General features: G+C 38.5%; 1 protein-coding gene across 4 annotated transcripts in view; it reads left to right on the top strand.

Moving 5' to 3' along the window:
• The window catches only part of eps15l1.L (epidermal growth factor receptor pathway substrate 15-like 1 L homeolog), an 83,758-nt gene that overhangs the window by 18,115 nt on the left and 42,917 nt on the right, over positions 1 to 22,726 (top strand). For 2 of the 4 annotated variants that reach the window (XM_018257103.2, XM_018257098.2), the window contains exons 6-20: positions 441 to 503; positions 1,435 to 1,560; positions 3,636 to 3,695; positions 7,250 to 7,486; positions 8,031 to 8,188; positions 8,942 to 9,098; positions 9,337 to 9,399; positions 9,884 to 9,969; positions 11,336 to 11,408; positions 13,033 to 13,194; positions 13,800 to 13,997; positions 15,358 to 15,522; positions 17,402 to 17,528; positions 17,608 to 17,756; positions 21,537 to 21,597. In XM_018257103.2, coding sequence (XP_018112592.1) covers positions 441 to 503; positions 1,435 to 1,560; positions 3,636 to 3,695; positions 7,250 to 7,486; positions 8,031 to 8,188; positions 8,942 to 9,098; positions 9,337 to 9,399; positions 9,884 to 9,969; positions 11,336 to 11,408; positions 13,033 to 13,194; positions 13,800 to 13,997; positions 15,358 to 15,522; positions 17,402 to 17,528; positions 17,608 to 17,756; positions 21,537 to 21,597 — 1,885 coding nt within the window. The remainder of the gene's footprint in view (positions 1 to 440; positions 504 to 1,434; positions 1,561 to 3,635; positions 3,696 to 7,249; positions 7,487 to 8,030; positions 8,189 to 8,941; positions 9,099 to 9,336; positions 9,400 to 9,883; positions 9,970 to 11,335; positions 11,409 to 13,032; positions 13,195 to 13,799; positions 13,998 to 15,357; positions 15,523 to 17,401; positions 17,529 to 17,607; positions 17,757 to 21,536; positions 21,598 to 22,726) is intronic. The other 2 variants (XM_018257116.2, XM_018257110.2) reach the window with 1 other exon arrangement.

The following is a 22,726-nucleotide window of genomic DNA, read 5'->3' as shown; positions in this document are numbered from 1 at the left end:
ACCTAAGCTGACTGTGTTTATCAGCACTGTATTAATTAAGGCCAGGCTGGAGGATGCTCTTATATACCTTAGTTCTCTTGCACTCGAGCCCAGGAGCTTCCTAAATTACTTTTTTTTTTAAAGTGTCCTTTCCTCCAAGAAGTTGGAGTTAATGTCTGTGCCCCCCCCTGCAATGAAAGTAGAAAACAAATTTATAGGTAAGACAAAAAGCTGTTTCTGACTCGCAGGTCTCAGTGTAAGGCACGTGGATGTAATCAAGTTCACTGCTGGGGAATCTGACATTCCTTTAACGTTGTTCAAGACACAGGCAGATGCTTTGTGTTTACTGTCTACAAATTCTTTTTAAACTTATCATTTTTTTTATTTTCTTAAAATATTTCACCAGCTCACGTTACTTTATGATATATGTTGTTGCATACTTTTTTTCCCTTTTGTTTCAGCACGACACTAGTAGCCCTCTGTTAATCACTCCACCACCTGTGGAGGCACATTGGGGGGTTCGGGTAAGTTTTCTGTTCTGTATTGTTCAGTAGTTAAAGTCAGCTTACTTTCTGTGTATTTAAACAATGTTATATATTTTTTAAGACCCAGAAAATTATTATACTGTATATAGCCATGACTTTATCTACTTTATGAAATTTTCTTTGTTTACTAAGTTGCAGAGTAATATGCAGCTTGCTTTAGGCTGTGCATGCAAGTTCTTGTGCAGGGAATTGTTTTGAAGGTTGATAATAATTTTGATGATGTGTTTTCAAGCCTCTTTTGAGATGTAACATTTGGGCCAGACTTCGCTTATAACACAGTTGCAGATATATAAAGCCTGCTGTATCAGCCAGTCAGACATAGTTGTAAATTATCTAGGGTGAATGAATAAGTGTTTACCGGAAATCTCCCACTTACTGACCTGGGCATCCAGGAGTGTCCAAGGGAGCAATCCCTCCCACCTCAGCCACTGCTTTATGCTTCCCTGGGGGGCTTCCTCACAGTTTGGCTATTAATTAATGAACAAGGTATGAGGTATACTTTACCTTAAATTGTAGTACACTATACTTACTTGCTGGGCTGTCTAGGGGGCTGATATCGATCTCTGGCGGGAATACAGCATAAGGGCTGGAATTCTTTTTTTCAGATTTAAGCCGATTTCTAACTGAGTAACTAATAAGCACAAATTAAACTTTGATACACACAGAATATGTCAGGTGGGCCCTATAGGAGAAGGCACACTAGAAAGTGTTGCCAAAGCCTTGAGATTCCTGATGGTAATACATTCTCAGTGGCATTCTTATGTCATCTGGAAAAAAAATCACCATAGTGGGCTTTTGAAAGCTATCCACATGTCAGAACATAATTAGTTAACAATGTTGCACACACACTTAGAATCTAGAAAGGTCAGTGCTAATAAAATTCTAATGCTATATATATTTTACCCACTAGATAGAAGAGAAATCCAAATTTGATGGTATTTTTGACAGTCTGCTGCCAGTGAATGGCTTGCTTTCTGGAGACAAGGTCAAACCTGTTCTTATGAACTCCAAGCTACCTCTGGATGTCTTAGGGAGGGTAAGTGCTCACATTTGTACAGTAGGTGATTGTTAGGAAGCCTTACAATTAAAGGGTCAGTATACCCCTTTGATCAACATGAGCTAAATGAATAGGGCCTGTCATGATTATGGTACTTCCATCTGCATGTGACTTTGTGGGGGTCACTCAGCCTCTCATACACCTTTCATCCAGGTTCAACTAGCACCACAGCACCCCAAACACCAACCTACACCCACAAAACCCAAAAGCAAAATTTGCTACCACCACTTTCATACTCCACAATGGCGATGACAGAAACCAGGTACTCTAGTAGTGAAAGGGTTAATGTAATTGAAAAACACCCTTCCTACCAGCACTCATATTATAAAAGGTATAACAGTGCAAATTAACAAAAAGATGTTACAAAAAGACATATAATACATATAATACAAGCTAATACATATAATACAAGCAGTTTATAAAATAAAAGGGAAAAACATGGAAAACCTATACTTGGCTTCAAATATAGAATTTCCCGGTCCTGAAGGCAAGGAAAAACAAAACTGTATAAACCCCCATGGAAATATGTGCTCCTAGTAAAATATAGAAGAAGAATATCGGCACACGAGGCAACTAGCGTTGCAGGGAACAACCTGCTCGTTTATTATGCGGTGATGCAACGTTTCGGGGACACTCCCCTTTGTCAAGCATGCATCACCGCATAATAAACGAGCAGGTTGTTCCCTGCAATGCTAGTTGCCTCGTGTGCCGATATTCTTCTTCTATATCCAGTTGTGAGGTTGCTGACCCTCTAATATTGTGCACCTGGCTGATCTCTTTGAGGGTGTGCGATTTTTCTACATTGTTCGTTTAAGACTCTTTATGACCCTAAGTAAAATCCCATTCTTAGTCAGAAGAGCTGACTATTTATCAGTGATTCAGGGGCATCAGGTAACTAGACACTTCCCCTCCCTCAGGAATGCAAGGGGGTGTGGCCTAGCAGGACACAGATTGAGTTTTTTATGACCTCCTGTCAGTAGGAACTGGGGCAAGAATGTAATGGCCATAACTCCTTATAGGAACATAGGAGAGACATAGTATTATATTCTTCATTTTTAATTCTCTAATGGATTCCAAAGATGCTAAACATCAATACTATGTCACCTGCCCCTGCCCAGATATTCAAATCTGATAAAAAGTGTACCAAAACTAGTCGTGGTTGGACTCGTTTGACAGCTGATATTACATTGAACCCATCCATGTTTAGTCCAGGCAATCTAATTCTCTACCTTGCAAGAATCAAACATGGAGTAGCTTCAGTTTCATTTTGAAAAAGAGGATATAGTGTCCCTTTAATGTGACTTCTGTATTGTACATCATTGTTGTGAGTGACAGATAACAGTTGTGACACAAAGTCATCCTAATTGCCCTAAAACAACATAACCACCTGTCTATACTGGCTTGTTGGACGATTCCGGCTAACCGTTACATTTTAAAGCATTCAATAAGAATATTTACTTTGGGTTACCAATTTGTTAGGCACATCCAGCCACTAAAAGCTTTCATTCTACCTGATGCTCCTCTTCTTTAAAAAAAACATACAAAAAAAAACGGAAAAAAAACCCCCCACAGCATTCTGTGCCTTAATTTTCTTTTATTCTCCCTGGAATACCTTGCTGAATAAAAGCACAGAAAATACATGCAATATATGAAAAATTGCTATGCTACACATTCACCTGCCCAAGGATAAGCAGTGGGCCACTGGAGAACGATAGTAGATGTTGGTGTTGCACTCTTTTGGATCAGGCTACCTGATACAACTATGGGCACCAGCAGGCTCTATCTGATGGTTGCAAATATCACAGATTTGCTTATCTGCATTATTGTAATATACATTATAATAATGCAGATTATAATAGAAACTTCTCAAGTTGGTTAGAATACTGAGCACTTCAGTTTTAGTAGTGTTTAAAAATTTAGTTAGACTTGTGACCACTACCTTTGGAACTTTTGAACTGTGTTTTTAAGCAATAAAAATGTACATGTGATGCAAACAGTAAGTAATTCTTCATGGACGAAGCCTTAAAAACCTTACATTTGCTATTTCGCCTCAGGTGTGGGAGTTGAGTGACATTGATAAGGATGGACACTTGGATAGAGATGAGTTTGCTGTGGTGAGTTAAGCTTTTTAGTTTCATTCATGTGCTGTAGAATGAATAGCTTCATAAAACCTACTGCATTAAAGGACCAGTAACATCAAAAAAAGGTTTTTGCAATAATAAAGCTGCCAGCAGCCCCACACTGATACGCTCCTGCACCTGGAACCCAGCTGTCGGATTCCATGGGAATAAACTTACAGTAAGGCGCGGTACGAGGTGAATGTGTTTGAGTGTATCAGTGTGGGCTGCTGGCAGCTTTATTATTGCAGGACTTGCACACGGCGTGTCAGATCAGAGTACAGCTCTCACACAGAAAAGAGAACCAAAAGAAAGGGAGCACTCACTGTTCCAGATGCTGTTACGCTGTGCTGCAACGTGTAACCGCTTCTCGTAGCGTCAAATCCAAATGAAAATCTTCAAAGACACGGAGCACTTGCGGGGCTAAAAACACTCATTTATTATTCAAACATAGTTTAAAATCATGCAGCGCACAAATTTGACACGCTTGACCAGCTCTCACACAGACAGTTCTGCTGCTGGGAAGGATCGGGCGCAAGCTGCCACTAATACGGATATAGGTTTGCCACTCTCCTAGCGCCAGCCACCAATATCTGCAGGTCGGTCCCTGCACACAACAAGGGAAGAGGCGCAAGTGGCAGTCCTACATGTCAGCTGTGGGTCAGATGCCAAGCACTACCGAGGGGAGCACAAACTCACTGTGCATGCTGGTACCACAGCAACTCCAGGACAACCTGCTGACTATACTGCTGGCAGTGCACGTACAGCGCTCCGGAGAATTCGAATCAAACAGAGGGATCTGTACAGAACCAGTTAGTCCCTGAACTCCATGCTGCCCATTCTGCTCCCAGTTTCCAGCCCAGTCAATAAGTATGACGCAGAGGTTTCCAGCTGCTGTTGTACCCGAGTGCTTGTTCCTCCTGCAGCCGACATCGCCTTCCACAAGCTGTCAGTAGAATATGGGAGAAGAAATCGAGCCGTGCACGATGGATTGTCGTTGCCTTTTCTGTAGAGGACAGGAAGTGAAGTTTCTGTAAGTTATTTCTTAATAAAGGCTTTGCTATTTTAAAGTTTAATTTGTCTTGGTGTTTTTATTTCGTTCTATACTAACAAATTTTTAAAAAAATGTTTTTGATGTTACCGGTCCTTTAAGAGCATTGGCATAGAAGGCAAATCTCTGGAGTTTCATCCCTACCCATCACACAATGACTTCATGGATTCAGACATTCAGTTTTTACAACAAAACTAACCTTATCAGAGTAGCAGTTCTTCCTTGTATTTGTCTCTCTGGAAAACTCATAGGGGAGTTACCTAATCTTACTTAACCTTAAAGGGAATCTGTCGTCATTTTCAACTTTTTTTTTTTTTGACATTTTCTAAAGAGTACACCTCAAAAAACACTGTCTGGCAAATAAAATGTTAATTCACAATTCAATGCATAAGTTATTATTTTGCCATGGGGGATTCCATATCTGCTCATTATATATTCCTCACGTGCTGCACTAACAGCAGGCACAGCATTACCTGTCTGCTTGGAGGCAGCTGCTCACTGATAAAAAGCCAAGTCGTAGTGCGACATGAGGAGCTTGCTGTGTATTGCCCCTCCCCTCTCTGCTGTGTACTGCCCCTTCCCTATCTGTGACTTCAGGAGGAGAGTGGTCACATGGTCTACCGAGAAGCTTCTGCTTTCACTTCCTACTTACTGCCTGGCCAGCACTCCAGCGTCCAGGAGCAGTCCTCCTTGCACAGACTAATATCAAGCCTCCTGCTCCTCAGTAAATTCACTTTGATATTGAGCATTCCTTTGAACTAACATTTACAGAGTTGGGAGGGGGGAAATGTTACTAATTGCTGCTATGGTTTGTTTGTTTGAGGCTGGTTACTTGCAAGATAAGGTGATAGAGCTGTGACAGTGTTCCCTCAGCTATCCCATCCCCACACAGACCTTGCTCAGTGCCTGCAATGTTTATTTTTGATGGACTGTCTCTCTCTCTCTGTCTCTGTCTCTGTCTCTCTCTCTCTCTCTCTCTCTCTCTCTCTCTCTCTCTCTCTCTCTCTCTCTCCTTTCCTGAACTATAGAAACCAACATTGAACTATTTAACCCTTCATACACTTCATCGTTCTCAGTTTTCCTGCTTCCACAGTATGTTCTTTTTTTCTGTTCCCTATCACCAGTCTTGGCAGTGCACTCCTATTATTTGAGGTATAAATAAACCATAAGCCAGTACTATTTGTAGGACCTGCACTAACTCAATGATTCCCATTGGCACTCTGCACTGCCACAGCTCTGCTAACATTTCCTAGCCCACCACTGCCTTTCTCCTCCCTGCCCATTAACCGGCCTTCAGACTGGGCCCCTTAGCTCATAACAAGGTTACAGATATATAGAAACATTGGGGTAACAGTCACCCTGCTATAGTTCCAGGGGTACCCAGGGTACAAATAAGCACTCACCCCAAATCTCCCCCTAACTGACCTTCAGGCTGTGCTCCCTTAGCTCATAACAAGGTTATAGATATATAGAAACATTGGGGTGTCACCCTGCTATAGTTTCAAGGGTACCCAGGGTACAAATAAGCACTCACCCCAAATCTCCCCCTAACTGATCTTCAGGCTGGGCCCCCTTAGCTCATAACAAGATTACAGATATATGAAACATTGGGGTAACAGTCACCCTGCGTTAATTCCAGGGGTACACAGGGCACAGATAAGCACTCACCCCCAAATCTCCCCCTAACTGGCCTTCAGACTGGACCCCCTTAGTGTTAGACAGAGAAAGTTACGACAGTGCATATTGCATGTTATTATTACACACTGAAAATACAGTGTTTCAGTGCCCCATAGCAAGTACAGTAAGGTACTGTATAAGTCAATTCAGTCCAAGGCTGTGGGGCAAAGCACTGGTAACAGCAGACAGACACAGAGCTCCTCCCAGTCCAGTCAGCAGAATCCTTCTGAAGAGTTAGCTGTTATCTTGATACCTGCCTATTGTTCAACTGACGGGCTGACCAGACAAGGCTCTGTTTACATTACAGCAGCTGGTAGGAGGGAGGGGGTGATATCACTCCAACTTGCAGTGCAGCAGTAAAGTGTGCCTGAAGTCACATGACCTGAGGGCACATGGGAAATGTCAAAATGTCTAGCCCCACAGCAAATTTCATAATTAAAAAAACATTTGCTCTTTTGAAAAACGGATTTCAATGCAGGATTATGCTGGAGCAGCACTATTAACTGATGCATTTTGTAAAAAGCACGTTTTCCCGCGACAGTTTCCCTTTAAGGGCTGTGACACATTATGGCATTTTGGTCACTGTAGTTCTTTCAGAGAAACAACTTTCACCAATATCAGCTGGTTTTTGTTCTAGTGAATGTAAAAGTTGTGTCCAATGGATGATTGCAATTTAGTAGAGAACTAGGGGCTGTGGAAATCGGCACATTTCATGACAAACATCAGAATTTAGGGTTTTTTTCCATTGTTGAAGCTGTTTCTAGCTGAATAAAGTGTGTTTATAAAACAGAATCTATTAATCTAACATCTGTGTGTCATGCAGGCAATGCATCTTGTATACAGAGCCTTGGAGAAAGAACCTGTTCCTTCAGTGTTACCTCCATCCCTTATCCCACCGAACAAAAGGAAGAAGACTCCAACATTCCCAGGGGCCGTTTCAGTTCTTCCCTCCAGCCCACCACCTAAAGATAGTCTACGATCCACTCCATCTCACGGCAGTATGAGCAGCTTGAACAGTGCCGGCAGCATTTCACCAAAGCACTCTTCCAAACCAGCCCAGGTGCAGAACAGTCACTAGGAAGTGTAACTCATTTCACTGCTCAGGGTTCTGTTATAATGACACAGACATGGATACAGCCATTTCCTTCTTAAAATAAAAATAAACCCCCATTTTGACATGTTTATATATTCTATGACTATTCTAGTCATGTCAATCAGTTCAGTTCGCTGGTAGAACAGGAGGTAGTAGGAGGGGAGAAGAGGAGGATACACACAAATAGTTTGACCCGCACAGACAAGCCAATTTAGTGCACCAATTTTTGTCAATCTCCTACCAAACAGTATGATCATCAGTGTGTATGAAATACCATGAGTCTCTGATCTAGTCAAATACCGACGCTATTATATCAAAGTTAATACAGAAGAATAGGAAACTTGGTGAACCAATGACTCTGTATAGGGTCATCATTTCACCTGGAGTTCCATGGACTATTCTCTATAGTGATCATCAACTCAGAGATTGCAATTTGACCATCAACTTTTGTCCACAATCTGTACAGTTCGGTACAATCAGTGAATAGTATTTTTTTTCCTTTATTTCAAAGCCTGCTGTGAACTGGGTGGTCCCGCCGACAGACAAAATGCGTTTTGATGACATCTTTTTGCAGATAGACCTGGACATGGATGGATTTGTGAGTGGGCTGGAAGTGAAGGATATATTTATGCAGTCTGGCCTGTCTCAGAATATCTTAGCACACATATGGTGAGAGGGATATATATTCCCATATACAATTGCTCTGTGTTAGTTTCCTAAACGTCAGTAGTATAATAGTTAGCCTGTTGCCTCTAGTAAGTGAACATTACAGTTAGAAGGGAATTAAAGGGTTATAAAATTTAAATTTTCTCTGACGGCTCAAGGATCGCTCAGAGGCCAGCTAACCAGAATTTAATTAGCTTTGCAAGATAGTTCTCCAGTCAGAAACCTCTTGTATACTGAGTCCATCCTACTTTCATTCTCTGGTCATTGTGGATTTTGAGGGTTCACGAGCCCACATTGTACCTAACAACTGCGGACCAACATTTTGCAAATCACTGCAGAACCTGAAAAAAAGTTCTTAAATGTATTCCTTTAAACTCTGCCTCTTGCTTTATAATAGACATCTTTGCTTAAAGACACTGGTTTCCAAACTGATGGGCTGATCTCCTGTGGGGGTTCAGAATAGTAGACAGGGCTTAGCATTAATGTCATTTATGGTAAGATTTGTCCATACCTCTGAATGGCCACCCTTCATTTAGGGTGAGATACTGGGCAAAAACATATGTGCTTATCCAGATGTTCTTTAAATTATGATGGAATGACTGATACCACAGCCGTTTCCTATTCCTATTTCTTTGTTATGAGCTAAGGGCTTTGACCGAAGGACCTCCAAGGGGAGCTTGAACTGCAAAAGTCAAACAACCACTGCCGTAGGATGTTTGGAACATATGTAGCTTGAACTGGTTTTTTATTCTGTAGGGCTCTTGCAGACATAAGGCAAACTGGGAAACTGAATAAGGACCAATTTGCTCTAGCAATGTATCTTATACAACAGAAAGTCAGCAAAGGGATTGATCCCCCACAGGTGTTATCACCTGACATGATTCCACCAAGTGAAAGGAGCACCCCTATACAGGTATGAAAACAAATGTTAAAGCAAGCTCTACTAACACAGTAGTAGTAAACTAGCAGGGATGTTGTTATTGTGTTGATTTTCAACTTCTTTATTGCTGAAATGTTTATTAGCTTTATGTGTGTGTTTGTGTGTGTACATAAAACAACTGTACAACCTATACAGTATTCAGTGAAACTTGCTGTACACTGTGACCCAACTATGGCTTCTCTCTTGCCCCAAACTTTTTCATCCTCTCCAGACCCTGTCTGGTTACATGACCCCCATAGGAAACGAGATGGCAAGCTTAACAGACATGCGCCGAGTGAGTAAAGGCCTCTGAGAAGTGTCCTGTATCCTTGGCATGCAAACTTCTGAAGCACTGATCACATTTTATCCCATTTACTCTGTTGCTAGCGCTATGGGAGCCATTGAAGCACCTTCCTAAACAAAATGAGTTTTTCAGAATTCGCATCCTTGTCTGACACAACAATTTGCTACATCGGTTTTGTTATAAAATTTTTTGAGGCAGTGAAATTCTTTAATCCTGGAATGATCCAGCTTGCACTATACAAATTTTGCCAATTTTAGCAGTGATGTGTCAAAAATAAAGCATGCAATACTTCATGTTAAAGCAAGAGCATGATACTAGCCTGTTGTACGCAAAAGCATTAAATTGCATGCTGTGTTTTTCCCACTGATACGGGTTTTAATGTTATTGTTGAAGCATACAATATACAACATATACATAGATATATCTTTGTTGCCCACCTTACTCATTTTTAACTTACACCATGTACCTTTCTCAGGACAGTTCCAGCTCTGTAGGCTCTGGTGAATTTACTGGTGTGAAAGAACTAGATGAGATCAGCCAGGAAATAGCCCAGTTGCAGAGGTGAGTGGAAGTTGAATACACAACAAAGTCATAAGGTCGATGATTCTTCTTTGTTTTCCTTAATTGGAAACTAGTTATCCAGAAAGCACCCAATACAGGAAGACCATCTCCTTTAGAGTCCACTATAAAAACAAATACCTCAACATTCTTTTTTGTCTGTAATATTAAATAGCACTTGATCTTACAAAGCAATTCTGTTTGATTTATTTAATATTTAAATGATTTTTATCAGACTTGAGATCCTTATTACAGAATGATTCCATACCCAGAGCACCCCAGGTTCTTATCATGCGTAATGGATCTTATATTTTAAGCCCAGCACGCTATGTAAAAAGTGATCATATTTGCACACATAAATCCCACTGTCATGTGTGGACAGTGCTGCATTGGTTATAATCAAAATGGCTAAAAATTAATAAAATAAAAAATGGTTTGAGTGCTTCTTTTAAGATGGTCGTTGTTTTCTTCTCTTTTGAGTCATATAATACTAAAAGGTGTGCAACCTGCTGTGCTGACTGTGGTCCAGGATGGCTTCCCATCATTGAACTAATAATGGAACTCTGATCTGCGATTTTGAGAACCATGACTTGATTTAAACTTAATCATGTTGCCAATTTTGTAATTTACATCCGTTTTTTAATTTTGGCATTTTCTGCATTTGCCAGTTCCCGACTTTTGTCTCAGCTGGGAGTCCGCAACCCAAGGGTTAACTGAATACCAGATGTGCATAGAAAGTAAAGGTCACTCTGGGCCTTCAAAAATTGCTGTTGAGCCAAGCCTACCTAGCAGTATAGTACTGTCTAAAATTGTTCATGTCTCAGAAACCACTTAAAGGAGAAGGAAAGGTGAAATCATTCAAGGGTTCCATATGAGGGCACCCTCTCAGTGATTATAATCAATTACATGATAACTCAGGCCAGTGCTGAAAACTGCACTGGCACAGGTACTTATGAGGGAGCTCTATAGAGTGATTGTCTTCTACCGCTTCTTCATTCTTCAATGGCCCTGCCTGGTAAAGTAAAAAAAAAAAAAAAATCGGCATTGTCCTTTAAGTTCAGCTTCCCATTCTACTGCATATGGGCACCTGAGCACAGAAGGAAGAAGATCGCTTTATTGTGCTCGCTCAGAAGTACCCCGGGCCAGTGCAGTTTTCTTCTGACAGGAGCACCAGCCTGGGGTATCAGGTAAGTGATTACAATCAATGGGGGATGCTTAATATTTGACACCCCAGAGTGATTTCACCTTTCTATTAAATAGAAAATTAATATAACTGTTCAAAAATGCTCAGTGGACCACCCTCAAGTTTTTTTTAATAAAGGCAATTTGATGGCTCCAATAGACTAATTTCACTGCATTTGTTTTGTAGAGAAAAATATGCTCTGGAGCAAGACATTCGAGAAAAGGAAGAAGCCATTCGACATAAGAGCACAGAAGTTCAGGTAGGTGTTAACCCATCTCTAAGTTGATGACTCTAGGTTGTTTACTGGTGAACATTTACAAGTGCATGTAAAATTGATGAGAGTGCTATTCTAAGCACTTTTTATTATTTTTTTTATTCCAACATATTAACGGATATATGTTGTGTTTACTGTAAAGATGAAAACATCAGCTTAGCCATCTTTCTTTTTTCTGACAAGTTCCTTGACTGGATCAACTGACCAGCAGGTGGTGCTGTTTTAACAAGATTTATTCATATTAACAGTAAATGTTTCCCTTGATATCTTGGAATCTAAAAAATGTAATTGCAAAAGTGCTTAGACTAGTACTCTAATCAGTTTTACATTTACTAATTCTGAAGATGTATTGATCCTTTAAGTTTTAACTGAATCCTATCACTTTTTTCAGAATTGCAAAACTCCTCTCAAACTAAGGCAGAATGTTTTAGCTGAACCAAGTCTGAACCCATGTGGCTATAAAGTTCTTAGCAACTGAACTGTAATTTTACAAAAAAAAATGATGCATTTTAAAATATTTTCTTAAAAATGAAATAATAAATGTGGGTTTGGATTTGGTTTGGTATTGAGAGAAAATTTTGACAGCGTATACAATATGAACATTTTTTTTTAAAGTAGCTTTTAATTTTTGACTTTTTTCAAGATTGATGTTTAAAGCTTCCCCCATGTGAGCACTGAAAAAAGGAATGCCATGCTTGTCAGTGCTGGAACACGTGGCAGAGGTAGTGGAGACTGCACCTTGTGTGCCATTAACCTAAAGGATGTCTCATACTCCGTAAACTGTTAAAGTTTAAGGCTTGTGCTGCACATATTATTTACATACTGCTTATTTGCAAAATGTGTATGATTTCTGTGATAACTTGCATTAAGCAGGGCAAAATCTGAAATTGAAAGTAAAAAAAAGTTATTTTTCCTGGATTGTGGGAACACAGTCAAAGCAAATCACCAGTGCACTTACAGTGCTCTGTAAATGAGCTGCTCTTTATTTTAAAGTCTAGCAAAGGTTTTCAGCTGAGGTAAGGGAAGGGTTTGTTTATACAGTAGGCTTTTCAGCGGATATTTTGATTATTCTTGTTTGTACTGATAATAGAATGTGAGTTTCAATTTTAGATTTTGAAGCACTGTGTTTGGGCTACATTTATTTGCAATGGCACATGGGACATTTGTTGCCCATGTCTTCTATTGTGATAAAATGTCAGATGTTTCCTTCCCACTGGCATTAATGTAAATTGCTGGTTGGAAATTGTATACGTCGCCTGTGCTTTCCTAAATAGAGGCAACTTCCGGCTACGATATGACAGATGTTTTTCCCCTCCATGAACTCTTTCATTGCAATCTATGCCTTGAATATTGTTCTTATTGTCTCTGATCCTTTAATATAATTTAGTCAAAGCTATTTTTGGATTATTGATTCATTTATATAGTTAATATGAATTGTCTAAAAATCTTTAGTAACAAACAAGATATTTTTCTTTCATTATTCTGACTGTAAGATAGAACTTCTGATTGGTTTCCATAAGCAAATTTTGCCTTACTTGAAGTCCCTGATTTGCATTCAGTGGCACCCACACAAGAACACACATGTTGTTTATTGGTGGTATAATTTTAGGAGATGCAAAACGATTTAGACCGGGAGACCTCCACCCTTCAAGAACTGGAAACACAAAAGCAAGACGCTCAGGACAGGCTTGATGAAATGGACCAACAGAAAGCAAAGTTAAAAGACATGTTAAATGACGTCCGACAAAAGTGCCAAGAGGAAGGGCAAATGGTGAGCAGGAAAACTCTTGTACAAAGTACAGAAAAATCATTTCTCACTTAGCAGGCCATAGTTCCATAAAAACAATATATAGCTTACAGATGTAGCCAATTAAAAAATGTCAGTCTCTTAGATTATTTCTTGCCGACCCCTTCACAGTCTCTCAACTGTATATAAGTCCAAAATCAAGCATATATATACTCCCAAAGAGTTCATAGTTCCATACAATGGGCAAACAAAAATAATATATAAAAAAAAAAAAATCATGCCTTGTATTATTTTAATCTTTTCATATAACCTCTGACTGGCTGCCCAATTTGAAGTTTCCTTGTATGTGTGAGAATACCACTCTCCTTCCTGTAAATGTTTTTATTTTTGTGTGTACGGTTAGCTGTGTGTGCATATCTATGAATGAATTCTCCCTCAGGATCTGCATTGTTTATAAAACTGTTTAATTTATAACCCTGCCTCTAATGCTATGAGCAAGTGTTTTTAGTCTTTGGGTCTGATTACAAGATGCCTTGTTTTTCTTTTCTGTAAAACTTTGCAGTTTCAAACCCAACATATTTTAGTCATTACCTACGTAGAACATTTTTCCCCATTTCTATTGAATTCAGATCTCCTCATTGAAGATCCAGATCCAATCTCAAGAGTCAGATGTTAAAGCACAGGAAGAAGAACTCAACAGAGCAAAATCGGAACTAAACCGACTCCAGCAGGAGGAGACTCAGCTGGAGCAAAGTATCCAGGCAGGCAGGGTTCAGTTAGAAACAATAATAAAGTCATTGAAATCCACACAAGAAGAAATAAATCAGGTACCAGAATTTTCCATTTTTGCTGAGTGTGAATCTATATTTGCTCATAGAATGCAATTTACTCTGTAATGCACTATCCTCATATTCTTCAGCTTATATTAGAAAGCATAGCATTTAATGATGATTGCCACTTCAATTCTTGTATACACTTGCAAATTAACTTACAGACTGCCAGGGCATATTTATACAGGTATGGGATGCTTTATTTGGAAACCCATTATCCAGAAAGTATAAATTACAAGATGGCCAGCTCCAATACACTTAATTTTATCGAATAATCCTAATTTTTAATTTTTTTTAAAAAAAAAATAGGGGGTTACTTGTCATAGGTCGAGTTTGCGAGGTTTTTTTCTACCTCAAATAAACTCTCAACTCAAATGTTTGCTATTTATGTAAAGCATGATTAAAAAAAAAACGAATATTCAAATTGATCAAGTAATCTGCAAAAAATAACCTAGAATAACTCAAATTGATCGAGTTTTCAAGCGAAATCCACTTTATAAAACCCGAAAATCATGAATGCAAAAAACATCTTCGAATGGTTCAATTGACCTCTGCCATTAACTTCAACATGACCTTCACAGGTTTTAGCTGGAGTATTTTCTAGGGATGCATCGAATCCACTAATTTGGATTCGGCCGAACCCCTGAATCTTTTGCAGAAGATTCGGCCAAATACCAAACCGAATTTGGATTCAGGCTTTTATTAGCTTGGGGCATAATAAATCTCAAAAAACTCGAATTTCTTGGGAAAAACACAACCCCACCTTTAAAAATTAACCCCTTTAATGTTTAAACAAGTTTGTAGTAGACTTAAAGGAGAAGGAAAGGTTAAAACTAAGTAAGCTTTATCAGAAAGGTCTATATAAATACACCAGTAACCATTCAGAGTCCTCTGTCAAAAGAAGTGATGTCACAGCAAGCTAATATGGCTGCTGCTATCCTTAATAAACAGGGACAGTGTCTGGAGCATTCTAAAGAATTAAAAATGGCAATCTAGCTTTCACTGTTGTGGCTAATCTATTGGCAATAAGGTATGAATATCTAAATTACAGAAAGATCCATGAAAAACCCCACGTCCCGAGCATTCTGGATCACAGGTCCCATATCTGTATTTAAAATAGGGTGCATTGATATAGTTTGAGATTTCAGTCCAGTTTAAATATGTAAAAATGTATAATGTACAGGGTAAAAATAGTTTTGCCATCAAGCACAGACTCACATGCAAGTAATTTGTTTTCTTTGTATACATAACTTGTATATGTGGGGAAGTCATCCACAGTCTGCAGTTGTAGTACAATGTAATTGAAGATAAGGTTGAGATTGGACCTTTAATTTTTGTTTCCTTTGTACTTTTTTAGGCTCGAAGTAGATTATCGCAACTCCAGGAAAGCCAGCAAGAAGTAAATAAAAATAGTGATGAATATAATGATGCTTTAAATGGAGACCATGGAAACAGCATGAACAACTTGTCTGACACAGAGTCGATTTCCTCAAGAAAGAGAGCTGACCATTCTACAACAACTGTGAGTAACAGCGGTCCTAAAATCATTATCTAGAATGACTAGAACAGTAAAGAGAACTCAGATTATGAATGCCTTACTGTATGTGTCTCTCAAGTGTGTTTCAGCTGACCTCTCACCCTTCTACGTAAACGGTTATACCAGAAATCATTTCTAAAATCATAAAAAATCAATTCTGATGATTATTTTTTCAGCACTGTTGTGTCTAATGCTTATTATACCTCTTGTGTAAATTACAAAAAGGATTTCCTTATAGAATTCATCTTAAAAGGAATAAAATGGCAAGGGCAACCTTAAAGATGAGCATCTTGTTGAAAATTTGGAGCAGTAGTAAAATTGTTCTGCTTTATTTAATTTAGGAGAACATAACTGTTGTACAGTTTTTCTGCTCAAGAAAAGCATGAGAAAGCTCACCATAGGCATTTACTCTAAGACTGTACAGCGGAAGAACTGCTCAGCAGGTGAAGCTGTTATTAAAAAAAGAATTGTTTATAAACCGCTTAATAGCTTTGTAACAAAGGAGAAATATATTATAAATGGCAAATGCTTAGAAGATCAATTTTACATTAATTCAGGTTTACATATCCTTTAAATTGGAAATTTCTTAAATGCGATAGTATGAATTATTTCTCAGCTGAAGCCTTTGAAGGGAAAGACAATCCCAAAATAGAAATTTGGCTAATGAAAGAAAACAAAATTCTATGCAATTTTTCAATATGCATTTATTAAAAATGTCAGTTCTTTTAAAGTTGTTTGTAAAAACAGTTGCTATTGAAAGCAACATTTGCCTAACTCCTCATTTTTGCTTTTTAAATAATGTTTCAATGTTGCAAAAGTCTTAGTTCACCTGCAAATACAGGTCTGTAAATCAGCTTTGTCTTACATTATTTCAAAAGTCTGACCATAAAAGTGGACAGACTGATTTTAATAGCAACATATGCAGATAACTATAGAAAGTTTGTAATGAATGGATATTGCAAAGTTGCTTAGAATTATATTTTAATTTTAATAACTATATTAAAATTATATTTTAATATAATTTATTATATAAAATAATTTATTATTTTTTGGGTTGACATTCCCTTTATATACAGGCAAAACTAAAAGGAGCATATCATATGCAGAATTCTTTTCTAAGCTGTAGCTTTCTTTGCCATCCTACAGTTTCAGTAGTATCAGCATGCTATCTACTATTCCAGGAAACATACCTAGCTGGTTAAATAAATTTGTTTATTTTTTTTTTTTAATTTGTTTTTATTAACATTTTCAAAAGAGACGTACAAAAGTACAGAAAGAAACATAAGATTGTCTTACAATTGTCTACCTAGAGTAATCAGAGGGTTACGAACAAAGCAATATATCTGCATTTACATTGCCAGGAACATTTCAATCAGACCTAGGTCATTGCTTGTACCGTGTGAACGGCGGTTTCAGGCAGCTCAAGCCAAGGACCCCATATCTTTTGTAATTTTTCAGGGCACCCTCTAGCTAAATACACCGCCTTTTGCAGGGGGAGTATTTCGTTTATCAATCTCTTCCATCGGCTCATAGTGGGGGGGGGGGCTAGTATCCTTCCAAGTCAGCAAAATGGCTTTCTTAGCATAATATAGCAATTGCAAATAAAATAATCTCTGACATTGGGGGAAGGTAAGTGGTTCAGTGTGGCCCATTAAACATAGCTCTGGGGAGCGGATATTCAGTAAATCAAACCTAGTTTGAATAAAATCTAGTATCTTACCACAGTAGCATTGCACAAAAGGGCATTCCCAGAATAAGTTTGTTTATTAATTAAAGGCATATTAGTACCACTTCATTTTGGGCAAAGTTGTTTAGGCACAATTTAAACCATTGAAGAAGTGTTTTTTTCTTTTCCTTCACACAGGAGGACCCATTCAAAAACAAAGCCCATATGTTCAGCAATAACAATCAGGACATTTATTCTGACCCATTCCAGACAGAAGACCCCTTCACAGCTGATCCCTTTAAAGGAGCTGACCCTTTTAAAAGCAGTAAGTGGAAAGCAAGGATTATAAAGCTTTTGACGGTGTAAAATTCAATTAATTTATACCAGTGGCTTTTGTTCTTCAGATCCCTTTGGAGATGACCCATTTAAGGAGAATGATCCTTTTCATGCACCCACATCAGAGGACCCATTCCAGAAGCCAGCCAAAGGTGACCCATTTTCTGCTGACCCCTTTACTAAGAACAACATCCATTCAATGACTCTTCCCCTAAAGGTGAGATATGGTTAACATGCTCACATGGCAAATATGTTGTAAAAAACATGGTTTTACTCATATTTAATGTCTTGTAAGCTTTAATGCTGTGTTGCTGACCTTTTTTTATTTATTCAATGTCCAAAAGCATTATTATTGTTAACCCTTATATAGCTTTAAATTTTTTGAGATTATATCACAGGAGAAGAAGTAAAAGTTTAAAAGATGTGTACATGGCCGACAAAAGGTGTTAATCTTCCATTAAATTAGTGACACCAAGTAGATGTTGGTAAATGATATCCCCATTATGTATGGGTACCACTGCTTAGAAAATATGGCACTCCAGGCAAGGTGAACGTCAGAAAGATCCTTTTATTTAGCAGAGTTGTCTAACCCAACTAGGGATGCACTGAATCCAGGATTCGGTCAGGGGTTCGGCCTTTTTCAGCAGGATTCGGATTCGGCCGAATCCTTCTTCCCAGCCGAACCGAATCTGACTTTTTGTGACAAAACAAGGAACGGTTTTCCCCTTCTCATGCAAATTAGGATTCGGATTCGGTTTGGTATTTGGCTGAATCTTTTGCAAAGGATTCGGGGGTTCAGCCGAATCCAAAAAAGTGGATTCGGTGCATCCCTAAACCCAACATGCACCCTTAATTATTTATGGGTGTGTCTCATAGATGTGTGCCTCAAAAAAAAAATTATGGGAGGAGTTAAGTAGTGATGGGGCAGGTTATAAACGTAGCTGCCCCTCTGGATAAATTAAGCATTTGTTGCATTTACTAACATATTTATTCTATAAATAGTATCCTTTATATAATTGTGCAACATGCTGAAATGTACATATAGCATTTTACCCCTTAATCCCAGTACAGTAAATGAGAAGTTGCTTGACCTTCATGTGCTTCCATTAGTTATTCACTAACTTTGATTAAAAACCGTTATGCTTTAGAAGCAGAGCAGTACAAGATTTCAGTTTTATTTAGAAATGTTCACCCCAATTCCTTTATATTGACTTTAAAAACCCAAAGTGGGAATAAAAATAAACCTTTATAAATGCTTTCTCCAGTGCCATTTTTAAGGGGATTGTAGTTGTGTTTACCTAACTAATGTTTTTGGGATTGCCTCACCTTGACTTTAGACTAAGGCCTGAATGTTTAAGCAGTTGTGTTTTTTTTTGCACTCTAGATGTAGCATACTCCCTAGAGATTGCTATAGACATTCTTGTAGTTTTTAATAGAAAGTCAAGTAAGTTATTTATTTCCATACCACTAGATGTCACTGTGACTTGATGCATAAAAGCTATATTTGTGCACTGTAATACAGTAGTTCAAAATGTTAAAAAGGAACAGTAACACCAAAAAATTTGTGTTTTAAAGTAATTAAGCTTTTATGTACTGTTGCCCTGCACTGTTAAAACTGATCTGTTTGCTTCAGAAACACTACAATAGTTCATAAAAACAAGCTGCTAAGTAGCAATGGCGGAAATTGAAAAAAGGCTATATGGCACAGGATAAATAGTAGGTAACAGATAATTCCATTATGTTCTACAGAGCCTATCGGCTGTTTAACTTGAGCCTTTTCTCATTTGAATGGCTGCCCCCATGGCTACACAGCAGCCTATTTATATAAACAATAGTAGTGTTTCTGAAGCAAACAAACACGTCGGTTTTAATGCAATTTTTATTACTTTAAAACAATTACATTTTTTGATGTTACTGTTCCTTTAACATTTGTAATAATACATATATACAGCATATATAAGCATCTTTATCATGCTTAAACTCCTAAAAGGCTGTTCTGATGTTCAGGAACCTGTTGATATCCCAGGCAGTAGCCAGTGTGAGAGAGGTTTAGGTCTCTTAAAAGGGAAAGTTCTTCTTAGAGTGAACCCAATTGTTGCCATGCTTGATGGTTTAGGTCAAAGCATTCTCTTGCTTCTCTAAGACAACCATTTCTTAATTTTTTTGTATCCTGCAAGGCTAGTGCCCCACCAGGCTGTGTTTAAATGCTGGCTGAGAATCAGTTAATCTGCTGGCATTTGTTTACGGTTGTGTCTGCATGCAAAGACACTGCATTGGTCTGGGTGCAGACACACACCCACACACCCCCTGGATTTCAGTGGTAAAATGCATACTCTCGTATTTTGACACCATAATGCACTCCATGTATCTGTGCCAACACAGTGTCTGTGAGTGCAGACTCACAAGAGAGTGGTTTTAATTGAGGGTGGTAACTTAAGTTGTGCCATATGATAATTTTACCACTATAATATTGGAATAAATCTTGCATTTTACATGGATTTTGCAGACTGTGACTTCTGATTATTAGAAATAACTTATTATTTTCCAGGCTATAATCTGGGAAGTCTGTATAACACATCTCTAATATAGGATATGTATTTTGCTATGTTATAGTACATTATCAGAAAGGACATATTTTAAAGTGTGTTCCTGGTATTTATATAGCTTGACACACGTCCACATTTCTTTATAGAAATTATCCATAAATCCCTACACAGGAGCTTACAAACTAAGGTCATTACCACATTCACACACAAGGTCCAATTTTATCAGGAGCCAACTGACCTGCTGGTATGTTTCTTGAGTGTGTATATATAGATTTACACTCAGGTTAAATGTGTACTTCTTTATGGAACACTGAACAAGTGCTTTAGATACTATTTAGATATTGTTCACTACAAATGTTATCACCTTTTTTTTTTTTAACCAGGTTTGGCTGATTTTTTCCATGGTGGGCTTGCTCTATAAAACCTATTTTTCAGTTATAATAATTACAAAATAAAGGAAAAAAAAGGTTACAAACCATAAACACAAATAATGTTGCAGAAACACACACATCCTGCCACTAAGGGTGTATACAGTATAAACCACAAGAATTGATGCCTCTTGTTAACAGTGCGGTTTCACTTCTAGCAGTTTGGCCAGATGATTTGAAAAAGTTGTCAAAGTGATGAATACATAACTTCGACATGGCTTGGTTAATAAATGATGTGCTGTTCCTGTAAATAAGAGCGGCATGCCTAATCTTGAGGCAGTGTAGATTAGGTAGATACAGGTAGATTAGATGTCAGCTCAGGCACTTAATTGTTTGTCTAGATGAGGATGTTCATTTGTTTTTGTGCTATGTGCTGATTGCAAGGTTATTGTCTAACACTAGAATATGGAGACACTCAAAGTTAAAGGTTATCCCCTGTTTACAGGATATTATTAGCATCAGATGCTTTGCTGCCTGAGCTAAATTACCTCCAGCACAGGCAACAAAATGTCTGAAAGTAGCTTTGTATTGAAGTTAATCTGAATTGTCACCAGTAAAACTTTTTGATCATGTAATTGAGTCAAAATGCAGGAGAAGGTAATTTTTGGCAATTAGTAATTCAAATGTAAAATAATAGCAAAAGTAAGCATGTATAAAGCATTTGAAAAGGCAGTTGAGACATCATTGTTTGGGGTGGACATACAAGGGCATAGACTGCCTAATGATATCTTATGGGGCTCGTGCATGTATAGCTCAAACAGGCTACAAAATGCCATTGATTGAGAAATTGCTGTCGTCAGCAATTGAATCTGCACAAACCTCCCATATCTCACATATGTTGGCCATGGGCTTGTTCCATGCCAAAACGCTTGTCCTGTTAAAAACGTAATTCAAATATGTTTGTGGGAATAACATTCTTTAGGAATAAAATACCTTAAATTCAAAATGTATTTGGGCAAATTGAACTAAACATTTTCTAGCTCATTTTTTGTATATCATTTTTTTCTTTTTCTCTTTTCCTAGTCTGATCCATTTGAGAGCAGCGATCCTTTCATCTCTTCCACATTGCCAAAGAAAAAGACAGGTTAGCATTTAAAGGGATTCTGTCATGATTTTTATGATGTATTTTTTATTTCTAAGTTTCACTGTTTACACTGCAAATAATTCACTCTACGATATAAAATTTCATTCCTGAAACAGTAAGTATATTTTTTTTTATTTATTTATAATATTGGTGTGTAGGCAGCAATCTCATTTTGCCTGGTCATGTGCTTTCAGAAAGAGCCAGGATGGAACTGCTTTCTGGCAGGATGTTGTTTCTCCTACTCAATGTAACTTAGGGTAAGGTCACACTGGAATATTCTGGGAGATTTAGTCGCACGGCGACTAATCGCTTCTTCTTTGGGTAGACTAATCTCCCCGAACTGCTTCCCCCTGTCTTTTCGGAAAACGAAGCGCCGCGAGTGCCATGCTGTATGCAATTTTTCATTCTATCAGGCGGAAGACAGGGGGAAGCAGTTAGGGGAGATTATTCACCCCAAAGAAGAGACAATTAGTCGCCGGGCGACTAAATCTCCCCGAATTTCCCCGAATCGCCCAGTGTGACCTTACCCTTAATGTGTGCAGTGGGTGCTGGATTTTTACCAGGGAGCTGTTATCTTATGTTAGGGAGCTGTTATCTGGTTATCTTCCCATTGTTCTGTTGTTAGGCTGCTGGGGGGAAAGGGAAGGGTTATATCACTCCAACTTGCAGTACAGCAGTTATGGTTAGTCCACACGAGGAGATTCAGGGAGATTTAGTCGCCTGGCGACTAATCGCCTCTTCTTCTGGGCGACAATCTCCCCGAACTGCCTTCGCGTGTCTTTCCCTCTGCTATAATGAAAAAAGCATACGAGGAAACTTCGGGTGACTTCGGAAAATGAAGCACCGCGTGTGCTTTAGCGCAGGCGGCTTTTCATTATAGCGGATGGCAAGACACACAAAGGCAGTTCAGAGAGATTGTCGCCCAGAAGAAGAGGCGATTAGTCGCCAGGAGAATAAATCTCCCTGAATTTCCTCATGTGGACTAACCCTAAAGAGTGGCTGAAGTTTATCAGAGCATAAGTCACTTGACTTGGGGCAGCTGGGAAACTGACAATATGTCTAGTCCCATATCAGATTTTAAAATGAAATCTGTTTGCTCTTTTAAGAAATTAATTTCAGTCCAGAATGT

The sequence above is a fragment of the Xenopus laevis genome, chromosome 1L, assembly GCF_017654675.1.
Source record: "Xenopus laevis strain J_2021 chromosome 1L, Xenopus_laevis_v10.1, whole genome shotgun sequence".
NCBI classification, from domain to species: domain Eukaryota; kingdom Metazoa; phylum Chordata; class Amphibia; order Anura; family Pipidae; genus Xenopus; species Xenopus laevis.
This window is presented reverse-complemented; position numbering and strand designations above follow the sequence as displayed.